Source organism: Morone saxatilis, unplaced genomic scaffold, assembly GCF_004916995.1.
Source record: "Morone saxatilis isolate NCDOM2014 unplaced genomic scaffold, NCSU_SB_2.0 Contig1, whole genome shotgun sequence".
Taxonomy (NCBI): domain Eukaryota; kingdom Metazoa; phylum Chordata; class Actinopteri; family Moronidae; genus Morone; species Morone saxatilis.
This window is the reverse complement of record NW_023339651.1, coordinates 11436248-11456625: the sequence shown is the minus strand read 5'-3', so window position 1 is coordinate 11456625 and position 20378 is coordinate 11436248. Positions and strand designations below refer to the sequence as shown.

Here is a 20378-nt window from a genome sequence, read left to right as displayed (position 1 = left end):
GACATGATAAATAAATTATTATGCAAAAAGAGGGCGAGAGAGAGAGAGAAAGTGGTAAACATCCTGTCACAGTAAGCTAAAACTACCCTATTATGAATTAAACATTTTGACTTTACTTATCCTTCCCTGACAGTTAAATGTCCTATCTTTCAAACTCCACTCTCCCAGCTTTTAATGCAGATTTCCAGCCAAATATCTGGAGTCTCAAACCTAACTCAAGCTCCCGCAGAGCCACAGAAATTATAGAGTTTAACAGAACTAACGAGAATGAGTCAACTGGCGTTTATGTGTAATATAAGTGGATTACCTCTTTAAAAGCATGCAAATACTAAAAAAAATATAAAAATATTACTACTTCAGCTACTTCTATTGAAAAAATAACAAATACAATATGCTATAATAACAAGAATCTAAATTGTTTTCTAAAATTAATCAAAATTTCTTCTCCTTAAAATAAATGTATGAAACAAACAGGTGGAGCATTGAATGCCATTTATGAAATGAATTACCTGTCACCTGATTATTACAGCAAATTAGTGTGTTTATTGTACAGCTTTGTGCAACCATTTATATAGTTAAAACATAGAGTACATAGGGAACCCTCTCCAGTAGTGCCCCCTGGTGGATGAAAAATAACCTTCAGTATCTCCATTGGCCAGGTTATGAAAAATACTTTACTGGTTTTAATAAACATTCATGAAAAACATAATAATTGTAAGAGTTTAAGTGCATGCCTACAGTAAATAAATAACAGATAGTACCTTGACACTTGTTATTATAGTTCTACAAGCCAGTTTCTCTCTGAGGATCACATCTGCATTCTGACTGATTTATAAAATCCAGAACAAAAACAGACCAACAACGTGTTAGAGGTGGAGACGTGAGGTGCTCGCCTCACTGTTTTACAGCTCTGACTGTGGAAAAAATGAAACAAACCCTGACCTCAAGTTCATTCACTATTACACTCTGTCTTAATCTTTAATGGTTCCATCTTGTTTTATTAATGGGTCTCATTTGACTGCCTTCCCACTGCAGTGGAGCTGCATACTAGCCAAGAGAAAAAACTGAGCTCTCAGATGTGAACATATTTACACAGATTTAAATCAAGGTGTTGCAAGAGCAAGCAATGCTTTACTGACATAACCTTCATCTTGATAAAGTAATGTCAACAAACATAAGAGGACAGAATGTGCTGTTTGTTTAAATCCCTAAATCACTGAAACCAAATCATTTTGTGTGAATAGATATATTTAGATTTATTGCAATGTCCCTTTGACTGTCTGACCAAATAAACATGTGTCTCAGTAAAGAGTATGTATGTGTTACAAATGAAATAAACAATATAAAAATTTACAGTGGTGGATTCAGGCTGCTTGAGGGACAGGGGCCATAAAAAGGGCACCAGATCACAGGAAAGTTGTGATGCATTTAAAGTGAAACAGCTTAGTCATTGTTTTGATTAGCACTTTACCACCGCTTGTCTACTGGAAGGGCATCCAAAAGGGCACTTTATTTTTTTCTACAATAGGAGCATCCAAGAGGGCACTTTATTTTTTTCTACCATAGGAGCATCCAAGAGGGCCCTTTTGCAGTGTTTTTGTCACATGGGGGCACCTCCCCCATTTGTTTGTGTTGGTAACTCTCAGATATGTGGCTATTGCTTCACATAAGGTGCTAAAAGCACATAATTCGCCATTCTCAATCAATCGACTGGAGGCTGCTGCTATAAACGCTGGTAAACTGTAAACCTGATGCTGTAAACCTGCCTTTTGTACTATAACTCTAACACAATGTGTCTGTGTATGTTTTGGAGCATAAATTCGGTGAGGAAAAGCTTTTTGTTTCCCTATTTCCTCATGTTATCTCACTCTCATTTTCTTAACAAAACTAAAACAAAATTAGCTTCTTCAGTCATTACTGTTTAGTTTCAGCTCTGACTGCTTTAGCAAACCTTCCCTCTACATGGATCAAATCTAAAATATAATACTTGTCTCAAAATGAAGTTGTTATCCTTGTGGCTGCTTTAAACGGGTTTCTGAACTTTAAAAGACAGTTACTCAAATGCAGTCTTTTGACTTGTAAAGAGGAGTCTGTCCGTTGTGAAATGTTTCATTGTCAGGCTGAGCTTATTTTCAGTGAAAATATTGTTTCTACCTCTGGCAGGATATTGAGTGTGGAAATCCTGGAATGTTATTCAAAACAGCTTCTGGCTTAACTGAGTATTCAGAATAGCAGACCATTATCAAGCCATCCTTTACTGCTATCAGGTTTGGCTTCAAATGTTTGGGTCCAAAGGTCTCTTTCAGCAGCAGTGTCTACACATTTTCTGTGTCTCGCAAAAAAAAAAAGCTTTTTATTTGTAATGAATATTAAAAATATTCAACAATTTTCTTTGGTAAAAGAGCAAGTAGCAAAAGTGGCATGAGTGAAATAATACCGTGTTAACGTAAGCATTTGCTGAGCTTTGATCCTTCTCTTTTGTACTACTTATGTGTGATTATTGCTTGGCTCTCTGTGGTGTGTGGAGGTCTTGTAAGACCCGCCCTGGTCCCTTCCTCAAATTACAGAGGAAGCAGATAGTATGTGAGCAAAAGTGGAATTCATACGTAACTAGGAATGTTACATAAGGGCACTTTAGTGTAGGTCTGCCTGTGCAGGTTCCTGTGATCGCAGACAGACAAGAACCTGGTACAAGCACTCAGACAGCCAGGTTACAAAGATAGAAAGAGGGAGAAAAGGGACACATTTTAGAGTGAAGCACTCAGGCTTCTGCTGGGAGTCCAGGAGGGACTGTTTTTGGATTCAGATGTTTGTTGAGAGGATTTAAGCTGGAAACCACAAGAAATCAAGAGGAGACAAAGCCAAAACATTCCCGCCCAGCAAAGGCGGAGATAATGAAAGAATGACGAGGATGTATGCGCAGTGATTGTGGGTCTGACAATCAAGCAGGAAGAGATTTTCACAGTTGGTGTACGAAAGCTAATCAACTGTGAATGTTTGACAAAGGACCAAAAGCCAGCTGAGAGAGGAGCTGCAGAGGACAAGACTTCAGGAAGAACCACTGTGCTGGCTTAGTTTGAGCCATTTTACAGCGATTTTCAGCATAATTTTTTTGGCTTCTGATTCTTTATTTCCTTGAGTAAACTTGTAACTTGTGAGTAAACTCAGTCATGTCAGGGGAGCAACAGATCTCCTACAGCGAAGCCATTCAGAAGGCCAGCGCATCCATCACTCGCTTCCCTCTCATCCCGGTCAGAGGAGTTCCTCTCATGAGCTACATCGCCAACAACTGGGACTCCATCTGGGCTTTCCGTCCTGACCCCTCAGACCTCCTCATCGCCACCTACCCCAAAGCAGGTACTCAGACAGGTGCTTCATGCAGCTGTGCTCATATACAGTAAATCTATACTTGTAATTATTCAGTCATTATTTGTAATTATCTAGAACTTCTGCAACACCACACTCTTAAAACTCATTACTATTTAATTTCTGTCAGCACATACTGTGGAATATGTTTATATGTTCTTTGTGTCATATGTCTTTATATTGAAGCTCTGTTAGTGTTCACACAGTACATTTTCTGCTACTTTACACTTTGACTGATCTATATATCAGAGGAAAATATTGAGTTTGCATACATATATATGATGGGGTATGAATTTCAATACCCAACAGTATGTAAAAGAGTTCAAATTAGCTCCACCTTGACAAACTACAACAGCAAAATATTGCTATGCAACATAAATAACAATCCAATAATATAACACATAATAGTTTAAAATCCTCATAGAGGGTTGGTGTCTGACAGGACATTCCTAATTTCTGTAAAATGATATTATATTCAACTTTATTGTGATTACTGACACAGAGTAAAAGTATGGAGAAAACTAAATGTAGTAAAGCAGTGCAAAGATTGTATAGTGGTAATATATGTCGAATAAACAACTACTACTAATACTACTACTAATAAATATACAATATAAACAGTATGCGCAGCAAAACTGTTGAAAAGACACAATTTATTTTTCTTCTTTGTTCAACTCTTGTGTATCTCTTTGGGACATAAGGGACCACATGGACCCAGGAGATAATCGACCTGCTTCTTCACAATGGAGATGCTGAGGCCTGCAAACGAGCCCCCACACCCGTCCGCAGTCCCTTCCTAGAGATCTACTCCCCACCACCCATCCCCTCAGGTGTGTCTTTATGAGGCTGTTTCCACGTGAGCCCCCTATTTTCCTCTGCACCTTCTGTCCAAAATATCCACTTCAAGCGCACTTTGTGTCCACTACCTTTTGCTAAAACTTAAGATATTATTTCAAATACATCCTCCAACTAGGTCTGACTGTGCCATGTCACAGCTCACAAATCCAATTCCTGGAGAAATGTTTTCATAACGGCTTGTTTCCCTCGCCTTTATCAGGGTCAATGAGCTCTTAACCCATAAACAGTTTCCTCAGTGCCAAACTTCTGGAGTGACAGACTCCAGCATGTAAACACTGCAGTGTCTGAGTACCAAAAAAACAAGTCAATTTTCTGTTTTTTACTAAGGTGGTCAGGTTAAAATAGTCAGTTTTGCAATACTGGTACTGTATTATTTATTTGTTACTTTTGTCAGAAAGTTGTTGTTGTTGTTAGCTTAGCTTAGCTCAGCTTAGCATTAAGACAACTGGAAACAGGGGGAAACAGCTCCTTAGCTCTAATGTATCCATATCCTTCTACCAGCATCTCAAAAGATCACAAATTAAACACATTAGGCGATGTCTTGCTCAATTTACAAGGGGTTATGTGCTGAAGTATTTCTTGGTTGGGACTAGTGACTTCCTAGAGCCTTGATGTCACCATAAGGTAGATATTACATGCCATAAAGTGAGCTTTAGAGGTGCTGGTAAGTGGACATTTTAGCTACATTTTATGTAAGAGCCAGGATAGCTGTCAGGCTAGCTGTTTCCCCCTGTTTCCAGTTTTCTTTACCCTAAGCTAAGCTGACTGGCTGACTGCTACAGCTTTATATTTATTGTATAGACACAAGAGTGGTTTTATTTTTCTCTAATTCTTAACATGGAAGCAAATGAGCATATTTCCCGAAATGTCAATGTATTTCCCTTATCAAAACATTACTGAAAATGGAAGCAATCATCAATGATCTGCAGAGTTGGATGGTAAATACTCCTTGATTGAGTTACGCAAATGAAAAGAACATCCTGTACAATGTTTTTTTTGCTTGCCAGATATTTGCTGTTAAAAAGTTATAAATTAACTAAAATGACGACATACATCTTTACTACAGGATTGTACAGGGTGTTCTTTGGTAAGAAGCTAAGGTTTGTTTCATCACTTTCATAATTTACATATTCCCTGAATTTATGTTTCAGGTCTTGATCTTCTGAAGACTATGGATCCACCTAGACTTATAAAGACACATCTTCCTTTTCAGTTGGTGCCTCCTGGATTTTGGGAAAACAAGTGCAAGGTGGGACTCGATCTGTCAGACTAAACTGAGAGTAGAATCAGTGAATTGTATTGCATGCTGAATAGTAAATGCATGGTACTAAGATGAAGGGTTCCTGATACAGTGCAGGTGAATGAAGTGAGAGGTGAACAATACAAAGCCACGATTGCCTCATTCAGTTACCCATTCTCTGTATTGTTGTAAATCCTGTTTTACATCTCCCTCCTTATCGTGTGTAAAGGCTATCTACGTGGCACGCAATGCCAAAGACAACCTGGTGAGCTACTACCACTTCGACTGTATGAATCTGACCCAGCCTGAGCCGGGGCCCTGGGAGGGCTACATCCACAAGTTCATGCGTGGAGAGTGTAAGTAGATTAAAATAAATTCCTGAGTGTCCCGGCTAACTGATTATTGTAATTGATGTTATTGTAACTGATATACTCAACCAGCCAGAGGTTCTCGCAAATTTAAAAGACAATTATTTCTAAAAAAAGTGGTTGGTGACTTCTGTGATACACGACAATCTAGTTTCCTTATCTTACAGTTTTTTAAGAATATGAAACATTTAGTATGCTTCAGTGGCCATGACAAGATTAGCTGCACCCTGCTGTAGAGTGGAAGTAATGCCAATCAGAAAAAAATGTTCCTTCAGATTTACAAAAGAATTTCAACTGGTACATTTTTAAGCCTAAGATTAGTTTTTTCTTTTTTGGTGTCCAGTTGCCATCAATAAAGCGCTGCTACTTTACTGCCACAGATGTCTTTTTTGTCTTTTTAGTTGGGACTTAACTGTTTTTAAAGGTTTATAAATTGTAACGAATGGCTTTATTACTGGGTAATAAATAATTTTCTAATCCTTCACAGTTAGTTATAAGAGTTTACCATGTTAAAGAATATCTTTTAGGTTGGCACGTTGTGAAAAATCCCTTCAACTGGTGTTCCTGCAGTATGAACTTGATCGCGCCAGTGGAACCACCTGGAACAAAATGTGTTTATCACCAATGTATAAACATTTGCAACTGCAGACTGTTGGATTATTATAACTTATTAAAATGTAATATTTTTATGTTAGCAGTGGACAATGTGAATACTTGTATGTTGTTCCTAGTACTAACCCTACATAGAATTATATTCTCAGCTCAGCTCAGGAGCATTTTAGCCACTTTTGTTTTTCTCTTACAATGTTACAACTTTTGTTCATTCACTGCTCTAGTAGCCTTGTTTGTGACCACAGTGGCTGTTTTCAGCAAAATAGCAAAACATGCTCAGCACCAAACTGAAGACAGACAGTTAGCGACTGAACAAGGTGGAGCATTTAGCTGCTTATTTTCTTCAGGAGTTGGTAGAGACTAAAAATAGAGTTAAAAAGACCGTGAATTTGTCTCGTGACCAGAAACACAACTCCACATAAATATTAATGTTGATCCATAACTGTTGGATGTGTAAATAGGCAGCTGTTGGTGATATGTCAATTCTTGTTTACAGCTTGTTTCTGCTTCCCCCAAGTGGCAAAAGGAAATGTGTAATTGCAGCTTCAAAGTGTCTCACTTTCTAATAACCCATGAAAAGTATAAATGTTAATAATGCATTAATAGATACCTGTGGGTTTCTAACTTTGTAAAAATCCATCAGTTCTGCAGTTAAACTTTTTCTCACCTTCTAATCCGCCAACAGCAAACAGAAATGAGACATTTATAGTTATAAATCAGTCAGCAGTTGTAAAATATTAAGTAGTTAATAAATGGATTTTGGTCCAGATTCCCTGCAGCCCCGTCCCAGAAGGTAAGTGGAATAAATGTTAGGGAGCGAATTAAAAAGCTCACGATAGAAACACAGCCAAGCAGATATTTCACAAACTGGCAACCTAAGAGTTAATGGCTTATCTATAAAAATAAGTAATTGAACATGAATAAAAGCTTCTACCTTTAACCTTTCTACAGTGTCATGGGGCTCCTGGTATGACCATGTGAAAGGTTACTGGGCGGAGAGAGAAAAGAGGAACATCCTTTACCTCTTCTATGAGGACATGAAAGAGGTAACATATGGATCTTTTCTAATATTTTATTGACCAAGTGTTACCAAAGCATGTTGTACAAACTCCTACCATCATGCTTACTTCCCCAGAATCCTCGGCGTGAAGTGGAGCGCATCATGAGGTACCTGGACTTGTCGGTCTCTGATGAGGTCATCAGCAAAATCGTGGAGCTCACGTCGTTTAAGAACATGAAGGAGAACCCGATGACCAACTACTCCTGCGTCCCAGCACCTGTTTTTGATCAGTCCATCTCTCCCTTCATGAGAAAAGGTCGGTCTGCTCTTAGTCTTGTCTAGAAAAGAGGTATTGATCCAAATAGTTAAAGGCCCAGGTTTCAAATTTGGGATGAGCGATCTGCATTGGGTGAATACAGTATCACACCTCGTCTCACTCCGATAAGCACACAGCGAGGAGGGTTGACAAAATACCACGAATACCGTGTAATGTAAAACCTCTCTGTCAATGAAAGCTCAGCAGAATCAAAGTTTATATTGATTGTATTATGATTTGTCTTCTGCCTCAACTTCACATTGTACAGCACAGTGGCTCCCCCTAGAGGTTTCTGGATCTCTTGCCTCTTGCCCTTTTTTAGGCTTGGTATAGCTGTATTGATAGTCAATTAATTATACTGTTATTTTAATAAGTGGTTCATCTTTTAAATAATCTTTCAAGGATAAATGCCCAAAATCTATTGGTTGCAGCTTCTCAAATGTGCAACATTTGCTTTTCTTTCTCTATGTTGTACAATAGTAATTAGACTTTCTTTATGTTTTTGGGTTATTTACCAGAAAAAACAAGCAATTTGAAGATATCAGTTGGGGCTCTTGAAATTTCATTATAAAATGTCTGTTGTCTGACATTAAACAATTAATCAAGAAAGTTGCCAGTTGATGTGATGTTCGACAATAGATCATTTTAAGGAAAATAATGTAAGAACTTCTGTTATTTGCTAGTTACAACATAGTTATTCATTTTTACTGTATATCTCTTTCTTTACAGGTGAAGTAGGCGATTGGACAAACCATTTCACACCCGAGCAATCAAAGATGTTTGATGAAGATTATGAGAAGCAAATGAAGGAAGTCAACATACCATTCAGGACCCTCATCTAAAGGATTTAGGGTTTTCCAGATTGATGAAGCTCTGCAAACCAAAGACCGATGAACTGACACTCTGCAGCACTCAGAAGGCATAAATTCTGTCAGAAAATCTGACACAAGCTAAAAACCAAACAACAAAACAATTAAACTAAATTTCTCTGACTCACTTACAAGCCTGGATGTTAAACACTGAAATCACTGCACCTCCTGATGTGTAGATACAGAGGACAACCATCCAAATGTGTGTTTAAAAAAAATAAAAATGTGCTCCACAATACAAGTACATGAGTTTGTAATCATCATTTTATTGCAGCTTATCACGTAAACAATATATAAGACCAAAAGTGTTGTGACTGAGTGGACATGCCCATTTTATGTCATGAGACCTCCAACAGAGTCTGCTGACTGCATGGAGCCTATAGAGAGCGCTGGCAGCTGGAGGCATGAAGTTTTTCTGCCCATATGAAGTCATTTTGCAACCCTACACCACACTGTACAGAGCCCAGCCAAAGCAGGGAGGCTGCACGAGACACGAGCAACAAAGACTAGAATAAAAATAATGAGCTGGAAAGTCAATCATATGAAAATGGACAGAGGACACAAAAACACAACAGCTGAGGATATCCAAGTTTAACAAAAAAATCACTTTTAATACATACTTTATTTCTTAGAATAAAATCTTAAATATTTTTAATACTTTATCAGCAGGGATACTTCCCTCATTTTAATTCAATCTCCTTCCTTATATAGAGGCTATTTTTTTGTACATTTTCCTGTGTTTTCTCCCCTCTCTTCTATTGGTTGGCTCATTATGACTCCCCTCTTTGGTTTTTATCTTCCTCTCTCTCTTCTCCGCCTCTTTCTCTCCAACCCTTAAGATCCTCTTCTTCTACATCTCTATTTAGCTTCTGTACCTGGGAAAGAAAAGAAAATAGATAAATCAGAGAGGGAAAGGACTTTTGGACACATGATCTGGTCACACACACAATGACCCTTTTGACAATTTAAGCAGACCAGCACTTAAACTATCTTCGCAGACGAACATATGATCATTACTAAGCATTGGAACTAATTTCACAAAAAAAGCTAGATGTGATCTATAATCATCAAATCTACTGAAAGCAGCAAGCAAACTATTTCAGCATCAGTGGCGGGACAATGGGAAGCCATTTTGCTTTTACCTACAGGCTCAAGCTTCCTGAGTTAGCTGAGGAGCAATGCAATAATATTGCTGTGTTTACATGAGAGGACCGCGGAGAAAGCTCAGGCCTGGGTTAAACTGGCTTTGAACATTTTAAAGTTGAAGCTCCAGCTGGGTGGGATTTCATTTTCAGTCCATTTAGTTTTTGGAAAGGCGGTTTGTCCCCCCCAGTGTTAAAGAGCATTAAATGGGACAAACTGTTACCACTTGCCCTTAAGGTAAATGTTGTAAAAAAAAGATGCAAATGTAGCTTGAACACACCTGAATGATGATCACAATGTTAGACTTCTACAGAAAACACACATTTTCAGGAACGAAATGGTCTTTTCAAGAACTAGTTGGTTTATATGAAGAGCATGGCAATCTCCTTCTAAATTCCCAAATATTTATAAGAAGTTTGGTAACGCTTTCACCCCCGTTATCATTTATAAGCAGTATGTAAACATAAAATACACATTTTATAACATATTATAGTGTAGTTAAAAGACATATTTTATATAATATAACAGTTGTATTATATTATATTGCCATTCAATATCTGCGTATATACTAGCATCCTGTTATGGATGGCTTCATAAGAGATAAATCTGTTGACAGCTACATCAATAAACACTTAAAAAGCTTCTATCTGCTTACAACTACATTATAATGTGTTTCAAATGTGTATGTGCTGCTTATAAATGCAGATTGGGAGAGTTAAAATAAAGTGTTGCCAAAGGGTTTTGTGGGACACTGACAATATCATGCCTTTTTCCAAAAGTGGTACCAGAACGGGGACTCACTAATGTACACAGAAACAACCCAACAAACAGGCTATAATGCTGACATTGACTGCAGCAACTCAGAGGAGATAAACTTGCCTTCTGAGGCAACTCATAAGCCAGTACGACATCAGATATAACAACAAACAGAGCTCAGAGGAGGACATCAGATACAGATAGCAGCACTGAGAGATCTCCCAATTTGTTAGTCATCGTGCCACTGTGTCAATTTGTGACAGAGGTTTAGATTAATTTTATAATTACGTAATTAAGTTGTAGGGAGAACCCAGAGATGCACATCAACAGGGGAGTGATACTAAAATACCGTAGACACCAATGAAGACAGCTTTGCATAGGAGCAGGAACATACACGGCAAAACAAAAAATACACTAACATACACACAAAATATAGATACACTGATAGCCATAGAATACCTTGATATAGTTACAGGCTAATGGTGGTTGGTTGACTGAATTTAGTCTGTAAATCAACAAATAGGGGTTAAGTGAGTTAATGTTGAATGGAGAGAGGAGATAGTAAGAGATAGATAGATAGTGATGAGAAAGATCAGACAGGTGAAAACAGGCATTATAGAACTTATGATGGATTTGTAGATTGATGAAGGGATGACGTGATAAAATTTAATGACAGTAAAGGATGAAGAAGGATTACATTTTGTTAATATTAAACAAATGATTAACAAAAAACAGTATTATTGATTAAAATGATATTAAAGTTTTCTCTCAAAAGAGATCATAACTGTTATTTTAGGAAATAAGGTACATCTTTATTTTTTTAATATGTTAAGAGTGAATGCAAAAAATGCAAGGCTACTTACACTCAACGTAGTTGCGGGCAATGAACTTCAGCACCTCATCAATGAGGATGACAGGGAAGGAAAGCTTCAGGACCACAAGCCACTGATCTACGCTCAGATGGGTCAACTTGAAGATCATCTAGGGGGCAAAAGAGTGGCAGTCAGAACTGCTGTGAAACTGCAGTGTAAAGCAACTACAACAAAAACTACACGTCACAGAGGACAATACAATAATTCCTAGAACTGGGAGATTTCTAGCTCTTAAATCAAACAGTAGGGAGCACTGGCGGCTGTCTTACGGGCATAGGGTCGACATAGATGATCATGAAGTGCAGGGACATGGAGAGGGTCATGGCGGAAAGCAGCCAGAAGTTGCTCCATGGGGGCATGCGCACCAGAGACTGGTTCTCAGACAAGCTTGAAAAAGAAAAGAAAAGAGGAATTATGAGAATTGGAATCAAGTGTGTCATTGAACTTGAAGCCTGGTGTATTTTCATTTTAAAACAAATTACCTGTTGAGAGCGTTGCACATCTCAATGGTGACCAGCACAGACAGGGCCATGGTCATGGGAGTACAAGCCTCAAAGATCTCACACTCAAGGCCGACGAAGTCCTCGTTGTCATCATGGCACTGCATGAAGTGGGACTGCACAGAGGAAAGGTGAGGTTAATCAGTGTCTGCGTAAATATGTGTTTGTGAAAGATGACATCAAATAAATTACTTACCAGCTGGTAGTAGGAGACACCTGGGCCAGTGGGATCGTAGAGGAACCACCAGGCAGCACCACCAACAGTGGCAGCACCGACGTATCCTATCAGGAAAAAGGCCACAGCATCAGTGTAGGCAAGTGTTTTTCCTGCATTGAAACTAAATCCAAACACACAAATCTAATCTTACTTACCACCAATAGCCATGTATCTGAAGAACAGCCAGCCAGAGATCAGGGGCTCCTTGGGGGAACGTGGGGGCTTGCCCATGATGTCCAGATCAGGGGGGTTGAAGCCCAGAGCAGTGGCGGGCAGACCATCAGTCACCAGGTTGACCCACAGCAGCTGGACGGGGATCAGAGCTTCGGGCAGACCCAGGGCAGCAGTCAGGAAGATACTGAGAGAGTGAAAAAGGAAATAATAGAACAAACCGAGGTTAGCCAGAGACAGAGAAAGATGGCTGAAATATGCCGTTCAGGTGCAGAGTGTACATCACACCACTCACCAGACGACCTCACCAACGTTGGAGGAGATGAGGTAGCGGATGAACTGCTTCATGTTGTTGTAGATAGCTCTGCCCTCCTCAACAGCAGCCACAATGGAAGAGAAGTTGTCGTCAGCCAGGACCATCTCAGAGGCAGACTTGGCAACGGCAGTGCCAGAGCCCATGGCGATGCCGATCTCGGCCTTCTTCAGGGCAGGGGCATCGTTCACACCATCACCAGTCTGGAAGTTGGAGAAGAGGAAATTAAAAACTACTCTCAAACTACACACATGTACAGTATGACATGTGCTTTGTTTCTGTCAAGTTAAGGTATGCTGCGGAGCTCTTACCATAGCAGTAATGTCATCAAAACCTTGCAGGAACTCAACAATCTTGGACTTGTGGGATGGCTCCACACGGGCAAAGCAGCAAGCCCTACGCACAGCCTCGGCCTGTTCATGGAGGGGCAGATCGTCAAACTCACGTCCGGTGTAGGCCTTGCCAGTAACATCCTCTTCCTCAGTGAAGATGCCAATGCGACGGCAGATAGCAATAGCGGTTCCCTTGTTGTCACCTGAAATATGGAGATGGAGAAGTTTGGTGGAGAGTCAGTGAAATGACGGATGTTTCTGAGGTGAAACACACAAACTTTATCTACACTTGTTTTAAAATCTGTCTACTGTAGATACAAATGGTTACAGTGGATGTTTTAACAGATACGCACAATAAGGATTGTATTACAACACACGTCTGGGGTGTAAAAATGTATAATAATGTTTTACAGGTGGACACATCACAGCACATTTCTGTATTGATAATTCATCCTACTCATAATACTAACCAGTGATCATAATGACACGGATTCCGGCAGCTCTGCACAGCTCAATGGAGCTAGTGACCTCCTTACGAGGGGGATCCAGCATACCCACGCAGCCAACAAAGGTCAGGTCAGTCTGAGGAGAGAAGCGTGAATGGAGTCATTCAATCCATGTTTTCACATGTATTTGTGGCTGTATCCACACATTTCAACATCAAATCCGTCAGGTTCTCACCTCGTAATCGCCGAACTTGGTTGAGTCCTCGAGGTTCATCTCGTCCAGCTTCAGTGGGGTGTCACGGGTGGCCAGAGCCAGGCAACGCAGGGTGTCGCGGCCGGTACCCCAGTCCTTGATAACAGCCAGGATCTTGTCCTTGATGGCATTGGTCAGGGGCACGCGGGTGGTTCCAACACGCACATATGCGCACCTGTCAATCACACCCTCAGGGGCACCCTGTGGAGACAACAGGATGATTATTTTGTGTTATGTTGAATGCCTCACTGTGTCTGACCAAAAGCTGTGAGAAGGAAGGAAAGAAAGAGGAAAACTAGCCTTCACAAACATCTTGGCACCACCATCACCCTTAGCAGGAGTGCAGTACACGGACATGGACTTCCTGTCACGGGAGAACTCCAGAGTAACGTTCTTCTTCATGAGCTGCTTAACCACCTATTGGAGGACACAAAGATAAAAGGTTTTTTTAAGAAAAAGGCAGTCACCTCACCACACACTGATCTAATTAACTAATAGTTTTCACAAATAGCTGTATTGACCATAAACATGTGAATTATCCTCAACATGTAGCAAATGGCAGGAGGAAACTTACGGAGCAGCAGGCGTTGGCTCTCTCCACCCTGGACAGGTTCTTCACGTTGCTGTTGAACACATTCATTTTCTCAACCAGGCAGGACAGGGCAGTCTCAGTGGCCTCACCGACCTTCTCATAGATCTTCTTGGACTGGGGAAAAGGAGGGCAATGGAGAGAACTGGTTAAATTGGGGTAGGCCATAAGGTTTCAGCGTAGCAAACATACTGCATGACTTAATGACTTTACCTCGTTGTAGTCCAGAGAGGAGTCGTTGCACAGGGCGCAGATGGTAGCCAGCTCAACCAGGCCGTCGTATGTGCTGCAGTTGGTCTTGGCACCTCCCTGGGAGCTGAATGAGAGAATTATAAATGAATGAGAGATGGCTCATGTGCAAATGTATAATGGATGCTGGGTTTGGACAAAATGACTTACACCTCGCCCTCGGGGGTGTACTTGGAGCCAGAGATGTCAAAGGCATCAAGGTCAACATGGTTTTCATCAACATTCTTGACAATGAACATCTGTGGCGGAAGAAAGAAAGAACGTTTTACTTGTGTCTGATGTAGTTTTGTAGACAAACTGTCGACAACACAATTTCCCTTTTGAGCGGGAATAACGTTGATACCCACCTTGGTCACACACATCTGGTTGGTGGTGAGGGTGCCGGTCTTGTCGGAACAGATGACGGAGGTGCAGCCCAGGGTCTCCACAGAGGGCAGGCTTCTGACGATGGCGTTCTTCTTGGCCATACGGCGGGTACCAAGTGCCAGGCAGGTGGTGATGACAGCGGGCAGACCTGTGAGACATTGGCGAAAAATCTAAGTGTGAAAAAAACAGGAGTGGAGGAACAAACAGTCTCTTTCTGGCTTGATGAAGTGCCTCCCTTACCCTCAGGGATGGCAGCCACAGCCAGAGCGACAGCGATCTTGAAGTAGTAGACAGCACCACGGATCCATGAGCCACCGTGGACGGGGTCGTTGAAGTGGCCAATGTTGATGGCCCAGACAGCAACACAGATCAGGGAGATAACCTTGGACAGCTGCTCGCCAAACTCGTCCAGCTTTGCCTGCAGAGGAGTCTTCTCCTGCTCGGTGGCAGCCATCTGGTCACGGATTTTGCCGATCTCAGTGGCGACTCCGGTGGCCACAGCAACACCGATGGCCTTGCCAGCAGCGATGTTAGTGCCCTACAGAGGAGCGAAGAAGAGAAAGGTAAGAAAACAGGTAGTATTAGGGAAATTAAATAATGAATAACAGGGGGAAAGAAAACGCCTGCAACGGAGAAGATAAAATATTGATGTTGGTGAGGCACTTACAGAGAAAAGCATGTTCTTCTTGTCCTGGTTGACAGCTCTGAGGTCGGGAACAGCCTCATTGTGCTTGATCACACTGACGGATTCACCTGTGAGAGAGAAAACAGAACATTATCTCAAAACTGCAACTGGAGATAATATAGAAAAACACGTATTAGGCAGATTTAAGGTTTCTTGAAAGCTTACCAGTAAGGATGGATTGGTCAACACGCAGGGTGGTGGACTTGATGGAAACAATCCTGATGTCAGCTGGGACTTTGTCACCAACTGTGGGAAAAAGCCAGAATTTGAATAAATTTGAGTTTTTTGTCCTAGATCGTGTAATTGTTTTTCTTATTTACATAAAATAAATGCAGTTATGGTGGCTGTGTATATTTACACACCACCTTCTCTCACTAAATGTCTTATTTTTTGTGATTTTCAAGTGACTGAAAAATTATGGTAGAATTTATTTCAAATGCTCAGAATAACTTTATATTTAATCCATCCGATGCATTTCATAATAATACAAAACCTAAGCTGACACATGCAGGGCCCAATGAGAATGAACCACACAGGGTGGGGGGTGGGGACAGCCGGCTAGAGGGAACAGGTGTACACTGACAAATGAACAGACGTCGGCAATGGCAGGGAGTGGAGAAGAGGTGCAGCAGATGCTAGTGAGGGTATTTATACTCCTGATTTTGCTTTCTTTCAGTCAGCATGTTTTCACAGCAGTGCTACTCCATCCTGCCGCGCTCACATTGCCTTAAAAAGACACGAGGCTTTGCCATCAGCCAACACCAGACCAGACACATACATGCTGAATGTGTGTCTGTCTTTCTTTTCTTTAACAGAAATTGAAGTAACTCACTTCCCCTTTAAAAATTAGTTATCAAAAAGAGACAATCTTGACATTTCTTACCGGACACCTCTACAATATCTCCAGGGACAATTTCTCTGGCCTTGATCATCTGCACACTCTTTCTGTCAGAACGGTAAACTTTGCCCATCTCAGGCTCGTACTCCTTGAGAGCCTCGATGGCATCTTCAGCATTACGCTCCTGTGGCACACACAGACAGAAAGGTGCAAACAGTCATTAAAAAGTCAAAACAAGAAAAGGCGGTCAGCTAAAATAACAACAGAAATTCATACATTTTGAGCCTGACTTTATTGAGAAAACAAAACCCTAATGCACACTTGTTTATCCTTGCTTGAATGTAAACCATACTCATTTTGACCTTGGTCTGGCATTGGCAATGTCCTCTAGCAGGCTTTGAGCCATTATACACAGCAATTACACACTGATACACAATCTACTGATGACACATGAGTAGGTCAAATCTATGATCTGATGTGCGCTATTAAATCTGAAGTTACTATATACTGCTTCTTGTCTTTCTTTTCAAATAAAAACAATTAGTGTGGAAAGTGGCGCAGGGATCATCTTACTGAGGCACTAGTAGTTGGAGTGATAAAATTTGATCTGAGACACACAACATAAATCTTCTAATAGCAGGCTGCAAAAGCCAGTTCTGTTTCTCAATTAGAAAAACAGGAACGAAGCAGCAGATTTAGACACTTGGCGGGGATGTGATAACAACAAAGTTCCCATAGTGACTGATACCTGACAGCAGTGCCAATTACTTAATGGCATGCAACAGCATAACTTGCATAATGTGAATCATCTATCCCCTGAATTGGTGTTAGGGAGAATAATATTGTTGATTTAAGATTTACTTTGTGTAAACAGCAAATTTAGAGCACACACTAACTATTCTGAGCTTCAAGGCCGTGAAAGTGATAATGTTACAGTTGTACAACCACGTCTGGGTAGAAAACACAGCATTAACTGGAACCGGAAACTGGTACATTCTGTCATCAGTGCAATGGATATGTCTCATTGCTCAACGTGCTGGGCCTCGTCACTGACCTGCCACACTCCAACAATGGCATTAGCGATGAGGATAAGAAGGATGACGAAGGGTTCCACAAAGGCGGTGACGGTCTCCTCACCTTCCTCGAACCAGGCCAGCACCTGAGGTCAGAGTGGTAAAGAGCAAATTAGTAACAGTGGGACTAGGAAACATCATGCAAAGAAATAAAAAAAATGCATGTATGTGTAAATATGTTTTATACACATGTTAACGCCTGTTATTTTGATAATATTTTCATATGTCATAATATAATTGCACAATTGATCTTAATGTGATCTCAGTGTCCCATAACTCCTTGCTCCTTCTGACTTCAACCCTCTCTCTGTGGAGGCCCTTCGTTCCTTCCTTCAGGCCTGACCTTTCCCGAAGGATTCAGTTTCTCTCCTCAGCTTGGGGCCTTCTTAAAATAAACCCTTACCCTTCAGCCCCCCTATACTTTCCTGACCCCCGTCTCTCACTGGCTCCTCAATATTCGCCTTCTAAGGCCATCGTGACAGCTGCCCGAAGGGGTGAAAGCTGGGCATAGGAATTAATACACCTCCAACAAGCTCTCGCAATCTGTCTCCCTCCTCTCAAGTTGTCGTCCTCAAAAATACATGCAGGGGTGGAGGGGAGTAATCTTGACCAAGTGACCAGACAGAGGTGATGAAGTGCAGCATGCTTACTGGAAGAGTTTGTGTGATGGGTTTCAAAGTTAAATGCAACTGATTGCCCGTTTCAAGATGGCAATAAAGAATGTTAAAGGGGTCAGAGATTATTGTGCCAAAAATGTAAATGTAAGAAAGTAAGTAAGTGTCTGATCCCACATGACGTCAGTGTCTGGAATTTGTTGCTACTATTATGTCTACTGCAAACCCTACTACTGCTACTTGAGTTTAAAGTGAGCATGGCAGGAATAACCACAGTTTAAAATTACATGATTATATATATAAAAGACTAACATTTGTTTACTTACAAAAGAGATGCAGGCAGCCAGCAGCAGGATCCTGACAAGCAAGTCCTCGAACTGCTCAACAATCAGCTCCCAGATGCTCTTACCTGAGCGAGACAGACAAAGAGATAGAATTATTTATCACAAAATATAAATGTATTACTGACTTATGCAAGTGAAAATGTACTGCAGTGCTATGGGAAATGTTTATAGTATGGATTTGTGATCTTTGTTGCTGAAGATGATAGTGAAAATATAATATACACTGCCATTACTATTATTATATTTAATATATTATATATAATATATATATATTTATTATTATTTTTTTTTTTAATATATATATATATTATTATTACTATTATACACTGTCATTAGCAATTGGGCAACACACAATCAAAAGGCAGTCTGCGTGTTTTTATTACAACCCTGCTGTGGATGAGGGGCAGTTTTAATGATTGTCTTGCCATCTGGGTCAAATCAGGTGTCTGTAAGTTCCTGTTCTAGATGTACATGTATGTGGCTGGATAAACACTTACCCTCCTCAGCGGGCAGCTCTGGAGTTGGAGGAGAAAGTGTGTGGAGACAGAAAGACAGAAAAAAGGACGGTTAGTTAAAATGATTAATGTTCGGACAAAAAACATTTTCAACAAAACATTGGGAAAAAAAGTTTAAGATAATATATGTGAACTCAAGCTCTTTTCTTTTTTTAAAACTTCCATCTCTTTCAAAAACCCCACAGTTACACTTGGTGACGCTACCTGCTGCCAGCTTCCAACACTCACTGCAGCGGTTGTTCACTTTATAAATTCCTTAACTGTGGGAATTGTTGGGTTTAAAATGTCTAGACCTGCTGTATGTGAAAAGTGTCCTCAGATCAAACTGAATTTCTTTTTTAAACAACATTAAAACATGTTTAATGGCAGCTCACTATAATTTTCCAAGGCAACAGAAACATCACTGTGAAAACAAGAGTGTTGCTGCCACATTACACAGCCTTTGCTCTCTAATTTGCCATTCCATTGGTTATTGATTAGCAATGATATTACGGGTCATTTAGCCCTAATCCATCTAAGGACCTCCCCTTTTAACCCGGCCTAAAATTATCCATCTCTCCTGTTAATGCCCGCCCCATATATCACCCAGGAAGCTTCTTGAGCCATCACCTGTCTCTCTCGCTCTCCAGCCATCTTCTTTGGCTATCTTTAAATAGCCCTTCAAAGCCCTCAAAGTCTCTGCTTCTCAATGTCTCTGCATTTCTACCAGCTGTTGCAACTCCTCTCTAAAAAAGCATCACATGCAAAAAAAACTCAACCCAGCCCGACCCAACAAGTATCTCTGGAAACTCCGCTGGTGTTAACTCCAGAAAACACTTGTCCTGGCAAAAGTATTCTGTGGAATAGTTTGAATGCAAACACTCAGATCTTTCTTTAACTATGAAGCAACAAGTTTCTCAATGTGGCCTAGTTACCAAACAGTTACTTTGTGAGTTCCTCTTTTAGTAGGCCTCCCTCCCCATCCCAGTTGCCCCGCTCTCTCACCATTGTGGCCATATTTTTCCAGGTTCTTCTTGAACTGGTCGGGAGTGAGTCCGGTGTTCTCATTCACCCCGAAGTAAGCCAGGCATTCTGCCGGCCCCTTTGCGTGTGCGTTCTCCATCCTTTCTGGATAGACAAGAGATTTCCCGTCTAACCGTTCCTATCCGCGCTCTTTTACTTCTTGTTGTTTGCTGCAGTTTTTACCTTTGGTCCACCACCCTTACCTAGAAGTGTGGCACCCTCCAATTCAGGAGTGCTGGACTGACAGAAAGAGCGAATGTGTGCATACAGACTCAGGGTTTTATACCACTAAAGGGCTCAGGATTGGTGGACACCCCACCGACACACGCCTCCAAATTCCAGCATGGGAGGACATGGTGGGATGGGGGGGCACGGGTGGGGCTTGAGGTGGAGCAATGGGGAGGTGAGATGGTGGACTTGGACAGGAACTGAGGACAAGGCTTGGATTTGGATAGGAGGCAATGCAAGAGA

General features: G+C 40.8%; 2 protein-coding genes across 3 annotated transcripts; one reads left to right on the top strand and one right to left on the bottom strand.

The window, feature by feature from the left end:
- The first annotated feature begins 2636 nt into the window (after positions 1-2636).
- Positions 2637-9161, top strand: sult1st6 (sulfotransferase family 1, cytosolic sulfotransferase 6). The gene is made up of 7 exons (XM_035664639.1): positions 2637-3357; positions 4068-4196; positions 5376-5473; positions 5694-5820; positions 7396-7490; positions 7580-7760; positions 8490-9161. The coding sequence occupies exons 1-7, from the start codon at positions 3171-3173 to the stop codon at positions 8600-8602; spliced, it is 930 nt and encodes a 309-aa protein (XP_035520532.1). The 5' UTR covers positions 2637-3170; the 3' UTR covers positions 8603-9161.
- A 52-nt stretch (positions 9162-9213) lies between these two features.
- Positions 9214-20172, bottom strand: atp2a1l (ATPase sarcoplasmic/endoplasmic reticulum Ca2+ transporting 1, like). 2 transcript variants are annotated; one of them, XM_035664455.1, is made up of 24 exons: positions 19890-20171; positions 18888-18905; positions 18373-18455; positions 17414-17518; positions 16405-16543; positions 15687-15767; positions 15504-15589; positions 15077-15374; positions 14818-14984; positions 14621-14709; positions 14435-14537; positions 14207-14338; positions 13933-14049; positions 13615-13833; positions 13404-13515; positions 12913-13136; positions 12584-12804; positions 12273-12475; positions 12097-12182; positions 11883-12016; positions 11670-11787; positions 11392-11509; positions 10988-11033; positions 9214-9504 (listed from the first exon to the last, which is right to left on the bottom strand). In XM_035664455.1, exons 1-23 carry the CDS (start codon positions 20005-20007, stop codon positions 11029-11031), a joined length of 2976 nt encoding a protein of 991 aa, XP_035520348.1. In that variant the 5' UTR covers positions 20008-20171; the 3' UTR covers positions 9214-9504; positions 10988-11028. The 2 variants fall into 2 exon arrangements, with proteins under 2 accessions (XP_035520348.1, XP_035520340.1); XM_035664447.1 differs by lacking the exon at positions 10988-11033 and having other exon boundaries at positions 19890-20172.
- Positions 20173-20378: the final 206 nt, after the last annotated feature.

What these genes read in the sequence shown, in the direction of transcription:
- sult1st6 (XM_035664639.1), top strand. Translation starts at nt 3,171, where the DNA reads ATGTCAGGGGAGCAACAGATCTCCTACAGCGAAGCCATTCAGAAGGCC. An exon ending in CGCCACCTACCCCAAAGCAG is followed by an intron (nt 3,358 to 4,067) that starts GTACTCAGACAG and finishes TTGGGACATAAG; the next exon opens with GGACCACATGGACCCAGGAG. An exon ending in CTCTCCCTTCATGAGAAAAG is followed by an intron (nt 7,761 to 8,489) that starts GTCGGTCTGCTC and finishes CTTTCTTTACAG; the next exon opens with GTGAAGTAGGCGATTGGACA.
- atp2a1l (XM_035664447.1), bottom strand. Translation starts at nt 20,007, where the DNA reads ATGGAGAACGCACACGCAAAGGGGCCGGCAGAATGCCTGGCTTACTTC. An exon ending in TGACCAATCCATCCTTACTG is followed by an intron (nt 15,590 to 15,686) that starts GTAAGCTTTCAA and finishes TCTCTCTCACAG; the next exon opens with GTGAATCCGTCAGTGTGATC. An exon ending in GTGTCTCCTACTACCAGCTG is followed by an intron (nt 12,017 to 12,096) that starts GTAAGTAATTTA and finishes TCCTCTGTGCAG; the next exon opens with TCCCACTTCATGCAGTGCCA.